Source organism: Microcaecilia unicolor, chromosome 11, assembly GCF_901765095.1.
Source record: "Microcaecilia unicolor chromosome 11, aMicUni1.1, whole genome shotgun sequence".
Classification (NCBI taxonomy): Eukaryota; Metazoa; Chordata; class Amphibia; order Gymnophiona; family Siphonopidae; genus Microcaecilia; species Microcaecilia unicolor.
This window is the reverse complement of record NC_044041.1, coordinates 134296499-134314853: the sequence shown is the minus strand read 5'-3', so window position 1 is coordinate 134314853 and position 18355 is coordinate 134296499. Positions and strand designations below refer to the sequence as shown.

Sequence of the window (18355 nt, the reverse complement as noted above, 5' to 3'; positions counted from 1 at the left end):
CAGGTGGAGACCCACTCGATGCATCACTGCTCCCAGCGTGCATCGGTCTCGTGGCAGCTGGTACCGTGTCTCCCGACGCCAGCACTGCACTCGACATCGACAGTACCGATGTCGATGCCGACGTCGAGGTACCGGATCCAAAAATCTTCTCTCTCTGGGCCTCTCGAGAAAGTTGAGTGCGCTTTTTCATTTTCAGGCACAAGTTACAACTTTCCGAGTGATGGTCGGGCCCAAAGCACTGAAGGCACCAGGAGTGCAGATCAGTGCCAGAGATGGCCCGGCTGCAGCGGGCACAAGGCTTGAAGCCGCTGGGCATCTTCGAGGACATCTCGGGGAAAACAGTCTCGGCTAAATCAAAGGACGCGATGGTGTCAATAAAAAAGACACAAAAAAAGGGAACAATATCCGACCGAGCAACCTAAAAGCGGTCGCAATGAAAAGTAAAGGAAACTTGAAAACGACAAAATAACAAGAAATAAGGGAAAAACTATATATATAATTTTTTTTTTTTTTCTATTTTTAAACAATACCCGAAGGGTAAAATCGAAGAGACTTAACTCCTGAAGGCCCGAAGAAACGCGAAGCTCTCGAACTCCGTGTCTCCTCAGACGCGGAAAAAGAAGAACTGAGGAACGTGTCCGCGCGGCAGGCGGAAAGTCGTGCGCACGCATGCGCAGTGTGATCGCCCGCACGACAAGGCACAGTTGAAGAGACTTTTAGATTTTACCAGAAAATCCTCCAGGCCAACGTGACGTCACCCACATGTGAGAATATCAGCCTGCTTGTCCTTGGAGAAAAACTGGTTACATCACTATAGGCATTTCCTTTATCTGTGTGCTAACTAAGAAAGAGAGGTCAGTCCTCTGTAACATCTTTAAGCATAAACATGCACCACCTGCTGGCCAAACTAGAGAACTACACTTCAGAATTAATTAAGACAGGAAAGTATCCAACACATTTTACAGGCTTAAAACACACTGGGGTCCTTTTACTAAGGTGCACTGAAAATGGCCTGTGCTGTTGTAGTTGCGTGTATTGGATGCACGCAGATCCATTTCAGCGCACCTACAAAAAAGGACTTTATTTTTTGGCTGAAAATGGATGTGTGGCAAAATAAAAATTGGTGCGTGTCTATTTTCGGCCTGAGACCTTACCGCCACCCATTGACTTAGCGGTAAGGTCTCAAGCGTTAACCAAGCAGTAATTGTCAGCGCATGTACACTACCGATTACCACCCGGTTAGCACCACGCGGTAGATAATAAAATATTTTTTCTGTCACATGTATCGGACATGTATCTCCTCTCCCTCCACTCTCTATTTCAGTCGATAACACCCTCATCCTCCCCGTCTCATCTGCCTGCAACCTCGGAGTCATCTTCGACTCCTCCCTCTCCTTCTCTGCACATATCCAACAGACAGCCAAGACCTGTCGCTTCTTTCTCTATAACATCAGCAAAATTCACCCATTCCTCTCTGAGCACACCACCCGAACTCTCATCCACTCTCTCATTACCTCTCGCCTTGACTACTGCAACCTGCTCCTCACTGGCCTCCCCTTCAATCAGTTCAGAACTCTGCTGCGTGTCTTATCTTCTGCCTGGACCGATATGCTCATATCACCCCTCTCCTCAAGTCACTTCACTGGCTTCCGATCAGGTACCACATACAGTTCAAGCTTCTCTTACTAACCTACAAATACACTCAGTCTGCAGCCCCTCATTACCTCTCTACCCTCATCTCCCCTTACGCCCCTACCCGAAACCTCCGCTCACAGGACAAATCCCTCCTCTCAGTACCCTTCTCCACCACCGTCAATTCCAGGCTCCGCCCTTTCTGCCTCGCCTCACCCTATGCTTGGAATAAACGTCCTGAGCCCATACGCCAAGCCCCACCCCTGCCCATCTTCAAATCCTTACTCAAAGCCCACCTCTTCAATGTCGCTTTCGGCACCTAACCATTATACCCCCCCTATTCAAGAAATCTAGACTGCCCCAAATTGATTGACTGCACATTTTTGTCCTTTAGATTGTAAGCTCCTTTGAGCAGGGACTGTCCTTCTTTGTTAGATTGTACAGCGCTGCGTAACCCTAGTAGCGCTTTAGAAATGTTAAGTAGTAGTAGTAGTAATCGTCAGTGCATGTATACTACCGATTACCACCCGGTTAGCACCACGCGGTAGATAATAAAATATATTTTCTGTTGCATGTATCAGACACATGTAAAAAATGGAATTACCGCCCAGGGCTCGTAGTAGTTCCAAATTGATGCACGTTGGACACACATAGGCGCCTACGCACCTTAATAAAAGGGCCCCACTGTTTCTTCACAAGATCCTGTTCTAAAATACATGAGAAATAGATAAACGTTTTATTCTGAGTTGAGTATCCTTTCTAAAATCTGCCTCTAAGAAACAAGGAGCAGATTGATTACATATCTTATGATGGTATGGGATACTGACTCAATCCTCTCGAAATCCCCAGTGCACTGAGATGTGAGAGCAACTCCAGATTTTGTTTATCCAAATGGAAAGAAGAGCTGAGTACAGTAACCAGTAAGTCTGGAGACCTGCCATAATAGCGATGATAATGCACACTCTGGGTGTACATGGAGTTCACAAAGGAAATTGTGAAGGATCTCCCACCAGAACAGTTTTTAACTTACTCTTCCATTTGGAGGGGTAGTTAAGTTGTGATAAAATGTTGCAGTACCACAAGTTAGTGACAATCTTAGTAAATAAAAATTAGCATTGTTGCAGCCAGAACATTGTGCATTTCTGGCTACTGTAACACAGATAGCAATCTGCTATTTGTTAAAGGGGTAGTGTTATAAAAAATAACAAAAAAAACAACAACCTCTGTCAAAATCTCACCTGCTTAACCCCGACCCCCAACCCATACCCATACCCAATCCATAGATTTTGGACTCCCTGACACTTCTTCAACACCTGATCCATAGCTTTCATACCCTCTTTGATCTCCTTCCTGGCACCTACTGGGGCTTTCCCTGTTTTCTCTAGTGAGCAAGCAGGGGCAGACTCTAGTCGCTCCTGCCCTATCAAGATCCTGGGTTTAACACTGGTCAACTCCATCACCATTAATAAAAACTCTACCACTAAAAGTCTAATACTACACACACACACTCACACATTCACTCTCTCTCACACAGTCACTCTCACACACACTCTCTCAAACATACACACTCCAAGAAAAACCTTGCTAGCGCCCGTTTCATTTCTTTGAGAAACAAGCCTTTTTTACTAGTTATATATAAAGACTCCTGAAGCAGGCTAACTGCCGAAACACATTCTTCACCAATATACTGTCTACCATCAATTAAAGTCGCCTCGTTAGTTTCTGGTTAGCCTGGTCTATTTCTCACTCTTTGTTTTCTGTTATTTTGTCATGGGATCTCAGTGTTCCTACACCTCGGTGGAACTCTACTAATTCATAAAAGAGGCACCCAGAACCAGCCCCAGTAGCACACAAATCCTCATGTACAAATTTATACCTTCCCAAAGGTATAAACCTGAGGTTGAGTGATTGATTGTTGCAGCCCATGACAGCGGATTATGGACAAGAAGGTTTACAGCATGCATTGAAAAAACTGGTGTAACAAACACCTGTAGACTCTGTAAGAAAGTGCAAGAAACAGTTACTTATCTCATGGGTGGCTGCGAAGTGCTAATAGCGGAAACGTTTTATACAGAAAGGCACAAGGTGGTGCGTCTCATTCATTGGAACCTCTGTAAGCATTACATCATTGTACTACAGAAGCAATGGGATCACGACCCTAACAGAATTGTGGACAACAAAGAAGTTATGATCACCTGGGACATCCCCATTCCAACTGAGAAAAAGCTGGATGCCAAAAAATGGATACAATGGTTAAAGAGAAACACCAGAATAACATTGATTATAGAGGTGTCGGTCCCAAACGATTACTCGGTGAATCGCATGGAGAGAGGGAAGATCCTCAAGCACCGAGACAAAGGAAAGTGTGGGAGAAAGATACAGAAATATTTCCTATCATTTTGGATACCACAGGCTTGATCAAAAATAACTTCCTATATATGTTACATCTTATGAACTTCAGAAAGCTCTCTTTGGCACAATGCAAGTACTACAGCAAGTGTTAGCTGTAAACTGGAAAGACTGAGATCATACTCCACATACCCTGGCTTAGGAGTGAGGTTCATTCCTGTCATGGTATGTGAAAACTAACCTATTTGGAGAAATTACCCTGAGGTATAAATTTGGTGTATACTCTTTGTATGTACACATGTACTTTATAAAACACGTGTACATTGCAATGCCACCTCAGCTCCACTGAAACTACTTCCCTGAGAATGTCTATGCACAGATCACTTAAAAATAGGTACACACTTTCTGTGAGTCTACTTTTTACACATATATATCCCAAGGCAATTCCTTTTAGCTTGCAAAACATGCTTTGCATGCATAAAGTGCTTTATAAAATTACCCCCTTATTGTAAACAATGGCATTATGTTAAACTCTAAAATATTATTTTTTTACAAAAGTTTTACACAATTCCATTTTTTGAGTCTCTGTTTATACTACAGAGCATACCCTCTGCAAATGGTGGTGGTTAAGATGATACTCACTTTGGTGGTTTCTCAACAGTGCGGTAGGTGTTAAAAGCCTGCAGCTGGTTCTGGACACCACTCAGGGAATTGGCGAGCTGTCGGTCATTAAGGGTGAAGATAGTCTGCTCGATCCACTGCAGGAGGTCAGATGCTAGAGTCTCATACTTCTCAATCAGATTGTCAGCTTCAATGGCATGATCTAGCACCTGGTATTGAGAAGAGGGAGTTGTAAAAGGGAGGCACAGATGATAAAGAGGCAGACAAAGGGGAGAGACGGGTACATAAAGAAAATAACAGAAGAGAGAAGGAAATAGAAAACTATGAACAAAATAGAGAAAAATATAAAGTAGAAGAAAAACAGTGACTTTATACAAGGAGGCTAAGCAAATACTTAGCACTGCATTCTTCCCTATGCTTATTGCATATTACAGCACACAGTATATAGCAGGACCCGCACACACAATCAGACTTCATGGATGCAAATTTTAAGTAAAGTGCATATTGGCTAAATTTGCAGAATTAAATCACCCACACTGTTGGAGTGAGGTCATCTAATAGCACCAACACAGACCTGCTCTCAGAGCTCAGAAAGACCAAGACCCTTCTAAATATGTGAGGGAATTCCTCCTGTATGCATGACTGCCTCCATATTTCCTGGGTCCCTATTTGTCCAAGCTGCTGCTCTTCACTGCCTCCCCTTTTCATGTATTTTCACATTTTTCCTGTTATCTTCCATTTCTTTGTTCATCAGAAAAGAAAGAGAAGATTAGTTTTATGTAGTCCAGTTATTATTTTCAGTCTTGGAGACTCCCTTAGGGGCCCTTTTACTAAGCCGCGTAAGCGTCTACGCACACCCAACATGCGCCAAAATGGAGTTACCATACAGCTACCGCGTGGCTCTTGCGGCAATTTCATTTTTGGTGCGCATCTGATACACGAGGCCAAATATAATTTTCTGCCGCATGTATCGGACGTGTGCCAAGTGGCATTTGGCAGCATAGGTCAATGGCTGGCGGTAAGGACTCAGACCCAAAATGGATGCGTGGCAACCGCATATCCATTTTCGGCAAAAATATAAAAAAGGCATTTTTTACAGATGCGCTGAAAAATGATTCTGTGCGCGCCCAAAACACGCATCTACATTACTGCAGGCAATTTTTTTGCGCGCCTTTGTAAAAGGGTCCAACACAGACAAATACAATGTATTCTTTTTTTTTCTTTATTATGCTATACAAGGAGTTACAAATCCAGGGATTCTAAAATCTCCATGAACAAACAACTTTAACAAAATTGGTTGCACACTTTTGTTTAAGGCGAAATATTTATTCGATCTGAAGAGAAACCAGTGATTATGCACATTTTGTTTAACAATTATGAAATTAGCAAGCCTGGGTTCAGCTAACTCCCAAAAACCATATCAGTCCAATATTCAAAGCAGTTTAAGTGAAAGAGGCTCCTGCCTGCTTAAATCGCTTGGGGCTACCCAACCGCTGATACTCAGCAGTACTTAACCGGGCAGTGCTGCTGAATATCAGCTCTGACCAGCTATATGTGAAGTGGGCAGGTCGGTATGGGCGGAGTTGAAGAGAAACCGGTAATTATATAGGTGCTGGGACACCTGTGGAGGGGCATAATCGAACAGGGGCGCCCATCTATAAGGGCGCCCATCTCTAAGGACGGTGCCGTGCCCGCATTATCGAAACAAGATGGATGGCCATCTTTCATTTCGATAATACGGTCGGGGACGGCCAAATCTCAACATTTAGGTCGACCTTACAGATGGCCGGCCTCGGTTTTCGCCTATAATGGAAACCGAGGACGGCCATCTCAGAAATGACCAAATCCACGCCATTTGGTCGTGGGAGGAGCCAGCATTAGTAGTGCACTGGTCCCCTGTCACACGCCAGGACACCAACAGGGCACCCTAGGAGGCACTGCAGTGGACTTCACAAATTGATCCCAGGTGCATAGCTCCCTTACCTTGGGTGCTGAGCCCCCACAACCCCCCCCCCCCAAACCCACTACCCACAACTGTACAACACTACCATAGCCCTTAAAGGTTGAAGGGAGGCACCAAGATGTGGGTACAGTGGGTTTCTGGTGGATTTTGGATCAGGCGACCCTCAGGGGGAGGAATGCTGGCTTCGGCCTAACCCCTGGTAAGCCTTTCCTCAGCTGAGAGGTGTCCAGCTCTACCACCGGCTGCCTTTCAGGTGCTGTGGAGGACTTGCAGCTCATCTGCATATCCTTACAGCCTTCTCCGGGGTGACACCCAGGTCCACTCCGATCCACTCTGGGCCTCCGCTCTAGGTGCCGCACGCCGGGGCATTTTCTCTTTACATCTAATCTTCTTCCCAGTTGCTAAAGTACCTCAGTTGTTTATGGCCCTGTTATGATTGGGGTCAGAACCCCTCTCAAACTTACCTCTTTCCTAGGGGTCAGCTTCTTAGCTGGCTTCTGTTTCTTTTGTCTGTCCTTTCTGAGCTGGCTCTGTCTCTCTGTGCTGGCAGCTTCCAGCAGCATGGGGTTAATTGTTTTACTTTACTACAGCTGTGTGGGTGGACTGAGTTAGCTCTACCTCTCTTTGGGTGTACTGGCTTCAAGTGCTTCACGGTGTTGCATTGGTGTGGGTTGGGCTTCTCTGGGCCAGTGTGCTTTTGCCTAGGTCTAGGGAGTGTGACATCATCAGGGAGGGCCTTGATAAGGAAGTGGTGTTGTTTCCTTCAGAGCCTTTGCAACGGTTGTGTTTGCTTTAGGTAGGGTGGTGCAGTGTGCACTTCTGACTTTGTGTCTAGTTTCCCTGCTTGATTTTGCTAAGGTCCAGGTTAGTGTTAGTGCAGTGTGCACTGGTGTTTGTGTGTATAGCTTTCCTGCTTTTCCCTTGCGGTTCCCCTGCTTTTCCCTCTTGGTTTGGAAGCATTGCTGTGTGTAGGGCTTGGGAAGCTCTATTGCTGTTAGAAGTACTTCAGGGTTTGGTGTTGTTAGGAACACTACAGATTTTGCTGTTAGAAGTACTTCTGGTGTTTGTGCTATTGGGAGCATTGCAGTCTTTGCTGTTTGAGTTTTGGGTGCTGTAGAAAGCACTTCAGTTTGCTGTTAGAAGTACTTCTGGATTTGGTGCTGTTAGAGGCACTTCAGTTCGCTGTGAGAAGTACGTCAGTAGCTTGGTGCTTAGTGGAACCTGGGTTAGGTTAGTGCGGTGGTGCACTGCTGTAGCGTGGGGGCTTAGGAAGCTCCTTTGCTACCGTGTGTTTGATTTCCTGCTTTTTCCTTGTGCCTTCCCTGTCTTCCCTTTTAGTGCTAGGAGCTCTTTTGGTTGTTTGGTGCATAGGAGCACCTTAGTTAGTTTAGAGTTGTAGAACACTGCTTGTAGCTTGGTGCTTAGTAGCACCTGTGTTAGCTTTGTGTTTAGTTCCCTGCTCTGTTAGGTTAGGGCTTAGGAAGTCCCTTTGTTGAGCAGGGCTTAGGAGCTCCTGTTTAGTATAGGGCTTAGGAAGTCCTTTTGTCAGTTTACTGTTAGGAACACTCCTGCTGGTTTAGGGCTTGGGAGCACGTAGACCAGTTTAGGTTTAGGAGTACTTCTGTTTCCAGTCCTGGTCCCTGTGTCATCCGGTATCCGGTAAGTCCTGCCGGCCACTCGAACCCAAGGGCTCAACCCTTGGGGGGGGGGGGGTAGTGGCCAAGCGCAGGTGAAGCTGTGCGGACCAGTCTGGTGCGCTCCAGTCCAGTGTGTTCCGGTCCGGTGTGTGTTCCAGTCCTGTGTCCTCCAGTCCGGGGGATTCTAGTCCATGTGTTCCGGTTCACTGGGCCGTGCCTGCAGTCCCTGCCGGTGTGCTTACCCAGTGTTGGTTGGTGGGTTTTGCCTGCTGCTGTCGCTCCTTGGCAGCAGCCCAAGTGCTCACGTTTGCTCTGAACCTGAGAACCTGACAGATTGCAAAGGCCATGAGCCCGGCAAGAACCCCCGCCCAGCTGACCCAGCTGGGGTCCAGCTCCGTCATTGTGCTTGATCCTTCTATGACTCTTCATCAGTATCGTGGGAAACTTTTGTCTCATCCTGTTTTGAAGAAGACCCCTGAAGCGGCAGCTGAGAGAAAACGTGTCCGGCTGCTTGGGATCGTTGAAAATCCGGTTTCGGACATTGGCCCTTACATCACGCTCTCAGAGTATCGCCGCAGCCTTGTCTTGAATCCAGCTTTGTGGGATACTCCTGAAGCTGTCGCTGAGAGGAGACGTCTGGGGAATTCTATATTATGGGCTCAGCTGGAGTCCAGTCCAGTCCCAGCAATGCGCCCAGCCAAACCTCTGAATCCAGGTCAAGCAGCGCGCCCAGCCACGCCTCTGAATCCAGTCCGAGCAGCGTGTCCAGCCAAGCTTCTGAGTCCAGTCCGAGGGACGCTTCTGACCCAGCCTCCAATGCCAGTTCAAGTGGCGCTTCCACTAAAGCTTCAGAGTCCAGTCCGTGGGACGCTGCTGACCGAGCCTCCGATTCCAGTCCGAAGGGGGGGGCTTCTCAGCGAGCCTCCGGTGCCAGTCCAGATGGCGCCTCCACGCAAGCCTCGGAGTCCAGTCCGAGTGGGGCGGTTAGTCGAGTCTCCGAGTCCCGTCCAAGCTGTGCTTCCAGGCAAATCTCTGAGTCCAATTCGAGTGGCGCTTCAAACCGAGCCTCCTAGTTCCAGTTCGGATCTCAGTTCCAACCCCATTTTTGATCTGGATCTGCTTATGACACTCCAGGATTACCGGGTTGCACTTTTGTCTGATCCAGCCTTGAAGGATACCCCTGAAGCTGCCGCAGAGAGAAAGTGTGTCTCCTGGCTTGGGTTTGAAGAAAATCCAGTTTCTGCTATTGATCCCTCTACCAAGCTGTTCTTTACCGCTACCAACTCCTATCGGATCCAGCCCTGCGGGATACTCCTGAGGCCCAAGCTGAAAGAAGGTGGCTTAGTAGTCCCGGACTAAGTGCCAGTCCCGGTCGAGATGCTGAGTCCACGCTGTGGGCTGAGTCTACACCAAGTGCTGAGGCCAGCCATGATGCTGTGTCCATTCCGAGTTGCAGCAGTGGCAGCCAAGATGCTGAGTCTGGATCGAGTTGTAGTTCCAGTCAAGATGCTGAGTCTGGATCAAGTTGCAGTTCCAGTCAAGATGCTGAGTCTGGATCGAGTGGTAGTTCCAGTCAAGATGCTGAGTCTGGATCGAGTTGCAGTTCCAGTCAAGATGCTGAGTCTGGATCGAGTTGCAGTTCCAGTCAAGATGCTGAGTCCGGGTCAAGTTGGAGTTCCAGTTCCATGCAAGATGCTGAGTCCGGGTCAAGTTGGATTTCCAGTCCCAGGCAAGATGCTGAGTCCGGGTCAAGTTGGAGTTCCAGTCCCAGGCAAGATGCTGAGTCTGGGTCAAGTTGCAGTCCCGGTCAAGAGGCTGAGTCCGGGTCAAGTTGCAGTTCCGGCCAAGATGCTGAGTCCGGAGCAAGTTCCAGTGCCAGCCGAGATGCTGAGTCTATGCTGAGTACCGAGTCCAGCCAAGATGCTGAGTCCGAATTGAGTGGCATTTCTGGCCAAGATGCTGAGTCCGGAGCGAGTTCCAGTGCCAGCCGAGATGCTGAGTCTATGCTGAGTACCGAGTCCAGCCAAGATGCTGAGTCCGAGTTGAGTGGCAGTTCCGGCCAAGATGCTGAGGCCGGACCAGGTTGCAGTCTCAGGCAAGATGCTGAGTCTACTCCGAGTTCCCATTTCAGCCAAGATGTTGAACTCCTTCTGAGTTCCAGCTCCAGCCAAGGTCTAGTCTGAAGTCCAGTTCGAGTTCTTGCCCGGCTTCAGATTCCAGGATGGGTGTTGGCTCTAGCCCAGTTCTGGCTGCTACAGTGGAGTGCCAGGAGGTCAAGGAAGTTGTGGACTCCTTAGGGAGAGGGTTCCTGTTGAATTGGACGCCACTTGTTGCATCCAAGACTCTGATCCTGCCTAGCAGCCGTTCTAAAGAGCCTCGTGGCGGCCAAAGCCATTCTGGTTTCCTAGTTCCAGATGTACTTGTCATGTCCTGCCCAGCAACCCAGATTTATGTTGTGAAACCCATTGGGAGATTTCATCACAGCTACCCATGGAGACCTAAATTGTCTTTTGAGACCTGGAGCTCCCGTGGGGACAAGGGAGCCTTGAGGGGGAGGTGCTGTTATGATTGGGGTCAGAACCCCTCTCAAACTTACCTCTTTCCTGGGGGTCAGCTTCTTAGCTGGCTTCTGTTTCTTTTGTCTGTCCTTTCTGAGCTGGCTCTGTCTCTCTGTGCTGGCAGCTTCCAGCAGCATGGGGTTAATTGTTTTACTTTACTACAGCTGTGTGGGTGGACTGAGTTAGCTCTACCTCTCTTTGGGTATACTGGCTTCAAGTGCTTCACGGTGTTGCATTGGTGTGGGTTGGGCCTCTCTGGGTCAGTGTGCTTTTGCCTAGGTCTAGGAAGTGTGACATCATCAGGGAGGGCCTTGATAAGGAAGTGGTGTTGTTTCCTTCAGAGCCTTTGCAATGGTTGTGTTGCTTTAGGTAGGGTGGTGCAGTGTGCACTTCTGACTTTGTGTCTAGTTTCCCTGCTTGATTTTGCTAAGGTCCAGGTTAGTGTTAGTGCAGTGTGCACTGGTGTTTGTGTGTATAGCTTTCCTGCTTTTCCCTTGCGGTTCCCCTGCTTTTCCCTCTTGGTTTGGAAGCATTGCTGTGTGTAGGGCTTGGGAAGCTCTATTGCTGTTAGAAGTACTTCAGGGTTTGGTGTTGTTAGGAACACTACAGATTTTGCTGTTAGAAGTACTTCTGGTGTTTGTGCTATTGGGAGCATTGCAGTCTTTGCTGTTTGGGTTTTGAGTGCTGTAGAAAGCACTTCAGTTTGCTGTTAGAAGTACTTCTGGGTTTGGTGCTGTTAGAGGCACTTCAGTTCGCTGTGAGAAGTACGTCAGTAGCTTGGTGCTTAGTGGAACCTGGGTTAGGTTAGTGCAGTGGTGCACTGCTGTAGCGTGGGGGCTTAGGAAGCTCCTTTGCTACCGTGTGTTTGATTTCCTGCTTTTTCCTTGTGCCTTCCCTGTCTTCCCTTTTAGTGCTAGGAGCTCTTTTGGTTGTTTGGTGCATAGGAGCACCTTAGTTAGTTTAGAGTTGTAGAACACTGCTTGTAGCTTGATGCTTAGTAGCACCTGTGTTAGCTTTGTGTTTAGTTCCCTGCTCTGTTAGGTTAGGGCTTAGGAAGTCCCTTTGTTGAGCAGGGCTTAGGAGCTCCTGTTTAGTATAGGGCTTAGGAAGTCCTTTGTCAGTTTACTGTTAGGAACACTCCTGCTGGTTTAGGGCTTGGGAGCACGTAGATCAGTTTAGGTTTAGGAGTACTTCTGTTTCCAGTCCTGGTCCCTGCGTCATCCGGTATCTGGTAAGTCCTGCCGGCCACTCGAACCCAAGGGCTCAACCCTTGGGGGGGGGGGGGTAGTGGCCAAGCGCAGGTGAAGCTCTGCGGACCAGTCCAGTGTGGCTCCAGTCCAGTGTGTTCTGGTCCGGTGTGTGTTCCAGTCTGGTGCGCTCCAGTCCAGTGTGTTCCGGTCTGGTGTGTGTTCCAGTCCTGTGTCCTCCAGTCCGGGGGATTGCAGTCCAGTGTTCTAGTCCTGTGTCCTCCAGTCCGGGGGATTCCAGTCCATGTGTTCCGGTTTGCTGGGCAGTGCCTGAAGTCCCTGCCGGTGTGCTTACCCAGTGTTGGTTGGTGGGTTTTGCCTGCTGCTGTCGCTCCTCGGCAGCAGCCCAAGGGCTCACGTTTGCTCCAGAGCCCGGCCCCGCGGGCTCTGAACCTTAGAACCTGACAGGCCCCTATTCACATTCTCTTCCTAGCCCTGTCCCTTCCTAATCTTTTCCCTCACCCCTACCTCTCTCCGCTACGGAACTCACTGCCCATCCATCGATTTCATCACCTCACCTTCTCTCCTATCCTCTTCCTCCCTCTTGGCTTTTAATCTCCGTCTCTTTCTTCCCTCCATTTGCCTTCCCCTTCCACCTAAATACCTCTCACCTTCGACGCCTTCGTGGTCACACCTCTCCTACTCTCCTCCGCTCTCTTTTTACTCCTTCTCTTACTCTCAGCCGGTGACATCAATCCCAATCCTGGCCCTCCTCACCAACTATTATCCCAACTCTACAGATCTCACCGCGACCTCTCTAACCTCATCTCTATTCCTCTGCTCCCCTCCTCTTCTCTGCCCTTCTCTTGCGCCCTATGGAATGCCCGCTCTATCTGTAACAAGCTCCCCTATATCCAGGACCTCTTTATCTCGCGTCACCTCCATCTGCTCGCCATAACAGAAACCTGGCTCTGCCCTGATGACTTTGCTTCAGTCGCAGCCCTCTGCCATGGCGGTTATTCTTTTTTCACATACTCCTCGCCCTGCTGGTCGCGGGGGTGGTGTTGGACTACTCTCTCTCCTCCTCCTCAGATTTCAACCCCTTCTTCCACCTCAATCTCACTGTTTTCCTCCTTTGAAGTCCACTCCATCCACCTTTTCTCTCCTCTGCCTCTTCGAATAACGGTCATTTCATCCTTTCATCCTTTCTCAGTGACTTTGAAGCCTGGCTTGCCTTCTTCCATGATCCTTCCTCCCCCGCTCTATCCTTGGTGACTTTAATATTCCTGCTAATGATCCTTCCAACTCTTATATTTCCAAGTTACTCGCTTTAAACATCCTCCTTTAATCTCCAACTATGCTCCACTTCCCCACTCATCAAAATGGTCACTGTCTTGATCTCATCTTCTCCTCCAACTGTTCACCCTCTAGTTTCCTTGCCTCTGATCTTCCCCTCTCTGATCACCATCTTATAACTTTCACACTTAAATCTCCTCCCTCCCAGTCCCGTCCTATCTTATCTAATTTATCTAGGAATCTTCTCGATATTGACCCTTCACCTCTATCCTCCCATGTTTCTAACCTCCTCTCTACTGTGGCCCATCCACGTCTGTCAACGAGGCTGTTTCTTCTTACAATACTCTATCCTCTGCCTAGACACTCTTGCACCTTTGATGACCCACCCTATAAGGCGTACAAAACCCCAACCTTGGCTGTCTTCTAATATCCACTACCTAGGTTCCTGTACCCGCTCCGCCGAAACGCCTCTGGCGGAAATCTCGGGGCCCTTGCTGATTTCTTACACTTTAAGTTCATGCTGACCTCCTTCCAATCTGCTCTTTTACGCACCAAACAGGATTATATCCAACTGACCAACTCTCTTGGCTCTAACCCTCGACTTCTCTTCACCACATTGAACTCTCTCCTCAAGGTGCCCCCTCCCCCAACTCCCCCTTCTTTATCTCCTCAGACCCTTGCTGAATTCTTTCACGACAAGGTTCAAAAGATAAACCTTGAATTCTCTACCTCGCCACCTCTCCCTCCACTAGTCCGTACCCTCTCTCTCCTTCCCCTCATTCCTTTTCCTCCTTTCCTGAAGTTACTATAGAGGAAACTACACTTCTCCTTTCTTCCTCAAAATGTACCACCTGTTCCTCTGATCCAATTCCCACCCACCTTCTTAATGCCATCTCACCTGCTCTTATTCCTTTTATCTGTCACATTCTCAACCTCTCACTTTCCACTGCAACTGTCCCTACTGCCTTTAAACATGCTGTGGTCACACCTCTCCTTAAGAAGCCTTCACTCGACCCTACTTGTCCCTCTAATTACCGACCCATCTCCCTCCTCCCTTTTCTCTCCAACTTACTTGAGCGTGCTGTTCACCACCGCTGTCTTGATTTTCTCTCCTCACATGCTATTCTTGACCCACTATAATCTGGTTTTCGCCCTCTCCACTCAACCGAAACTGCGCTTATTAAAGTCTCCAAAGACCTATTACTGGCTAAATCCAGAGGTCTCTATTCCATGCTCATTCTTCTTGATCTTTCCGCTGCTTCTGACACTGTCGATCACAGCATACTCCTCGATACCCTGTCCTCACTTGGATTCCAGGGCTCTGTCCTTTCCTGGTTCTCTTCCTACCTCTCCCTCCGTACCTTCAGTGTTCGTTCTGGTGGATCCTCTTCTACTTCTATCCCTCTGCCTGTCGGCGTACCTCAGGGTTCTGTTCTTGGTCCCCTCCTCTTTTCTATCTACACTTCTTCACTTGGTTCATTAATCTCATCCCATGGCTTTCCTACCATCCTCTATGCTGATGACTCCCAAAACTACCTTTCTACCCCTGATATCTCACCTTGCATCCAAACCAAAGTTTCAGCATGCTTGTCTGACATTGCTGTCTGGATGTCTCAACGCCACCTGAAATTAAACATGACCAAAACCGAGCTTCTCATTTTTTCCCCCCAAACCCACCTCCCCACTCCCCCCCATTTTCTATTTCTGTTGATGGCTCTCTCATTCTCCCTGTCTCCTCAGCTCGAAACCTTGGGGTTATCTTGGACTCTTCTCTCTCCTTCTCTGCTCATATCCAGCAGACCGCCAAGACCTGTCGTTTCTTTCTTTACAATATCCGTAAAATCTGCCCCTTTCTTTCTGAGCACTCTACCAAAACCCTCATCCACACCCTTGTCACATCTCGTTTAGACTACTGCAATCTGCTTCTTGCTGACCTCCCACTTAGTCACCTCTCTCCTCTTCAATCGGTTCAAAACTCTGCTGCCCGTCTTGTCTTCCACCAGGGTCGCTTTACTCATACTACCCCTCTCCTCAAGACCCTTCACTGGCTCCCTATCTGTTTTCGCATCCTGTTCAAACTTCTTCTACTAACGTATAAATGTACTCACTCTGCTGCTCCCCAGTATCTCTCCACACTCGTCCTTCCCTACACCCCCTTCCTGTGCACTCCGCTCCATGAATAAATCCTTCTTATCTGTTCCCTTCTCCACTACTGCCAACTCCAGACTTCGCGCCTTCTGTCTCGCTGCACCCTACGCCTGGAATAAACTTCCTGAGCCCCTACGTGTTGCCCCTCCTTGGCCACCTTTAAATCTAGACTGAAAGCCCACCTATTCAACATTGCTTTTGACTCGTAACCACTCGCCCTCACCCTACCCTCCTCTCCTCCTTCCTGTACACATTAATTGATTTGATTTGCTTACTTTTTTTTTCTTTTTGCCTATTAGATTGTAAGCTCTTAGAGCAGGGACTGTCTTTCTTCTATGTTTGTGCAGCGCTGCCTATGCCTTGCAGCGCTATAGAAATGCTAAATAGTAGTAGTAGTAGGCTCCCATTTACCACCACAAGTGTAACAGGTGGTGTGGGGGGGGGGGGGGAAGGGCCTGTGTATGCCTGCCTGAAGTGCACTGCAGTACCCACTAAAAACTGCTCCAGGACCTGCATACTGCTGTGATGAAAGCTGGGTATGATATTTGAGTCTGGCATAGAGGTCCTCCCCCACCCCACCAGGGGTCTGGTGGGGGAGAGCTACCGTGACTGGAGGGTCAGAGGGGGTTTCTATCCTTGCCAAGGGGAATAGAGATCAGAAGGAGGAAGCTGTTTTGGGTGGGTAGGAGGAGCTGAATACAATTTCAACAGTTATGTGGGTCCAGGCTCATATAATTGTCTTATGCAGGCCCCCAACTGAATATCAGCCGGGACCCACATAAGCTCCGCAGCCAGACAATTACAATTAGCCCTGGATATTCAGTGCTGTTGCCCGAACATGGTCCAGCACTGAATATCCTGGGCTAACTTAAACACGATGTCAGCATTTAAAAAAAATATTGGCTGGTATATATTTAATCAGGGCTTTTCTTGAGAGGGAACTTGGGGGTACTGAGTACCGGCACCTTTTCCATTGTCTGCTAAAATAGACCCATGGTCCCCAAGTTTTAATGAAAGAGCTCAGGCTCTACACAACAATTCTGCCTTGTCATAGATTCTGTGACTGGTTGCAGGGAGCCTGGCTATTATGGGTGGGTCCCTCAGTGATCACCCCAGTCCTGAAGGGTGGCCTGGCATTGAGTACCGGCACCTTTTTCGCTAGAAAAACTGCACTGTATTTAATAATAGCATGAACTGGGATCCACAAAAGTCAACCCTCCTTGTACCCTTTTTTAACTTTTTTCCTCCTTCAGTTAACACCACACACATGCATCCTGCAAATTCTTTCCACACTCTCCGCCACACCACTCACGCCCTATCAAACCTCACAGCATCTCCCCTCAAAACCATTTTAATAGCCTGATACTTCATGTAGGAACGGAAGGACAACCAATATTTTTTTCATTTTCTATGGATTTTTTCCTCATAAAATGGTGTTACCACTGCTTGTAAAATGTCCACTCTGATTTATTCTTAAATTTGTAAGCCTGTAATTCAAATAATTCCGTTTTATGCATTCTCTGCTTCTAATGCTGAAATGGAGGTTCTCCTTAATCCACACAAAAGTTTTAAGAAACCTTCTTCACTAATAAAAGTGCAATATGTGCATTGGGGGCAAGATGGCGGCCGAGTAAGACGCGAGTGAAGCAGCTCCAGACTTACCTCTCCCTAGTTTGAAAAAACTGTTTTCCTGATGCCCAAAAGAAGAGGCAGGCAACGCACTAGCCCTGCGGTGCTACCCCTGCCATCGCTGGAAACTCTGGACCGCTTCATAGTACCGAGTGCTATGGCGGGAACTCCTCCTTCGCTGCCGTTGAGTTTGGAGACAGGTCTCTCAGTCTCGCAGCTTGAGGCTGAAACATCTTTGAGTCCCAAAGAGCAAAATCCTCCCTTGATGCCGGCGATAACCCCGGAAGCAACCCAGGAAGCACTGGACGCACGATCGTCGACGGGGTTTCCTGGCGCGGGTGCTGCTACAGGAGTGGAGACGCCGACTATCCCCGCATTGGAAGAAGCGGGTGAAACAGGGGAGAATATTTCTGGGGAAGATCAAGTGGCACATGAAACCAGTTCGAAGAAGCCTTTTGAATTTGGCTTACCAAGTAAGTATTTACTAGCACAGAAACCAAAATTAATAACTTTAGAATCTATATGGGAAGCCCTAGTTTGTCTAGAAGCTTCCCTTTCTCTGAAACTCACATTTGTTAATCAACAGACAAGTTCTTTGTCGGAAAAAATACCTATATTGGATCAAAGATTGTAACATTGACTAAAGATACTGAAAGTAATTCTAAGGCTATACAAAAATTGCCAGCAGATACAAATCAATTTGATTAAAGAGAATCTTTATTTACAAACCAAGATTGAAATGCTGGAAAATTACCAACGTTCAAATACTCTCAGACTTATAAATTTCCCAAAGCAGCTTCAATCTCACCTCTTGTAACATTTAAAAAAATATCTAACAGAGGTATTGAAATTCCTGAACAGTCATATCCTCCCATATCAAAAATATTCTACATAACACCTTTTTTGAAGAAAGATCTTGATCAAGGAGAGAGACTAGAGACACCAGCAGAAACTCTAGATATAAATCTAACACAAATGATAGAAGATGATATGGTGGGATTGACAACAGCAACACTTAAAGTAACATTTATTTTACAACATGATAGAGACTGGATACTTAAGCAATATTTTCTTTATTGAGAACAGTTTCCTTGGCTGCAAAATAAGAATGTATCCTGATGTCTCTAAGGTTATGCAAAAGAAAAGACAAGAATTCCTTAAACTTCGCCCAAAAGCTGTGCAATTGGGTGCACTATTTTGGTTACATTTTCCATGCAAATGTGTTATAAAGTTAAATTCTGTTAAATATATCTTTTTTGATTCTAAACAACTAAACTCTTTTCTGGAATCTAAGTTAGCTGGCTCACGTGTACCACAACCAGGACCAGTAACAAC

General features: G+C 47.4%; 1 protein-coding gene across 1 annotated transcript in view; it reads right to left on the bottom strand.

Annotated features, from left to right (window-relative positions):
• SPTBN2 (spectrin beta, non-erythrocytic 2) overlaps window positions 1-18355 on the bottom strand; it is a 1201559-nt gene that overhangs the window by 837458 nt on the left and 345746 nt on the right. Inside the window, exon 8 of the mRNA XM_030217767.1 lies at window positions 4624-4811. Coding sequence (XP_030073627.1) covers window positions 4624-4811 — 188 coding nt within the window. The remainder of the gene's footprint in view (window positions 1-4623; window positions 4812-18355) is intronic.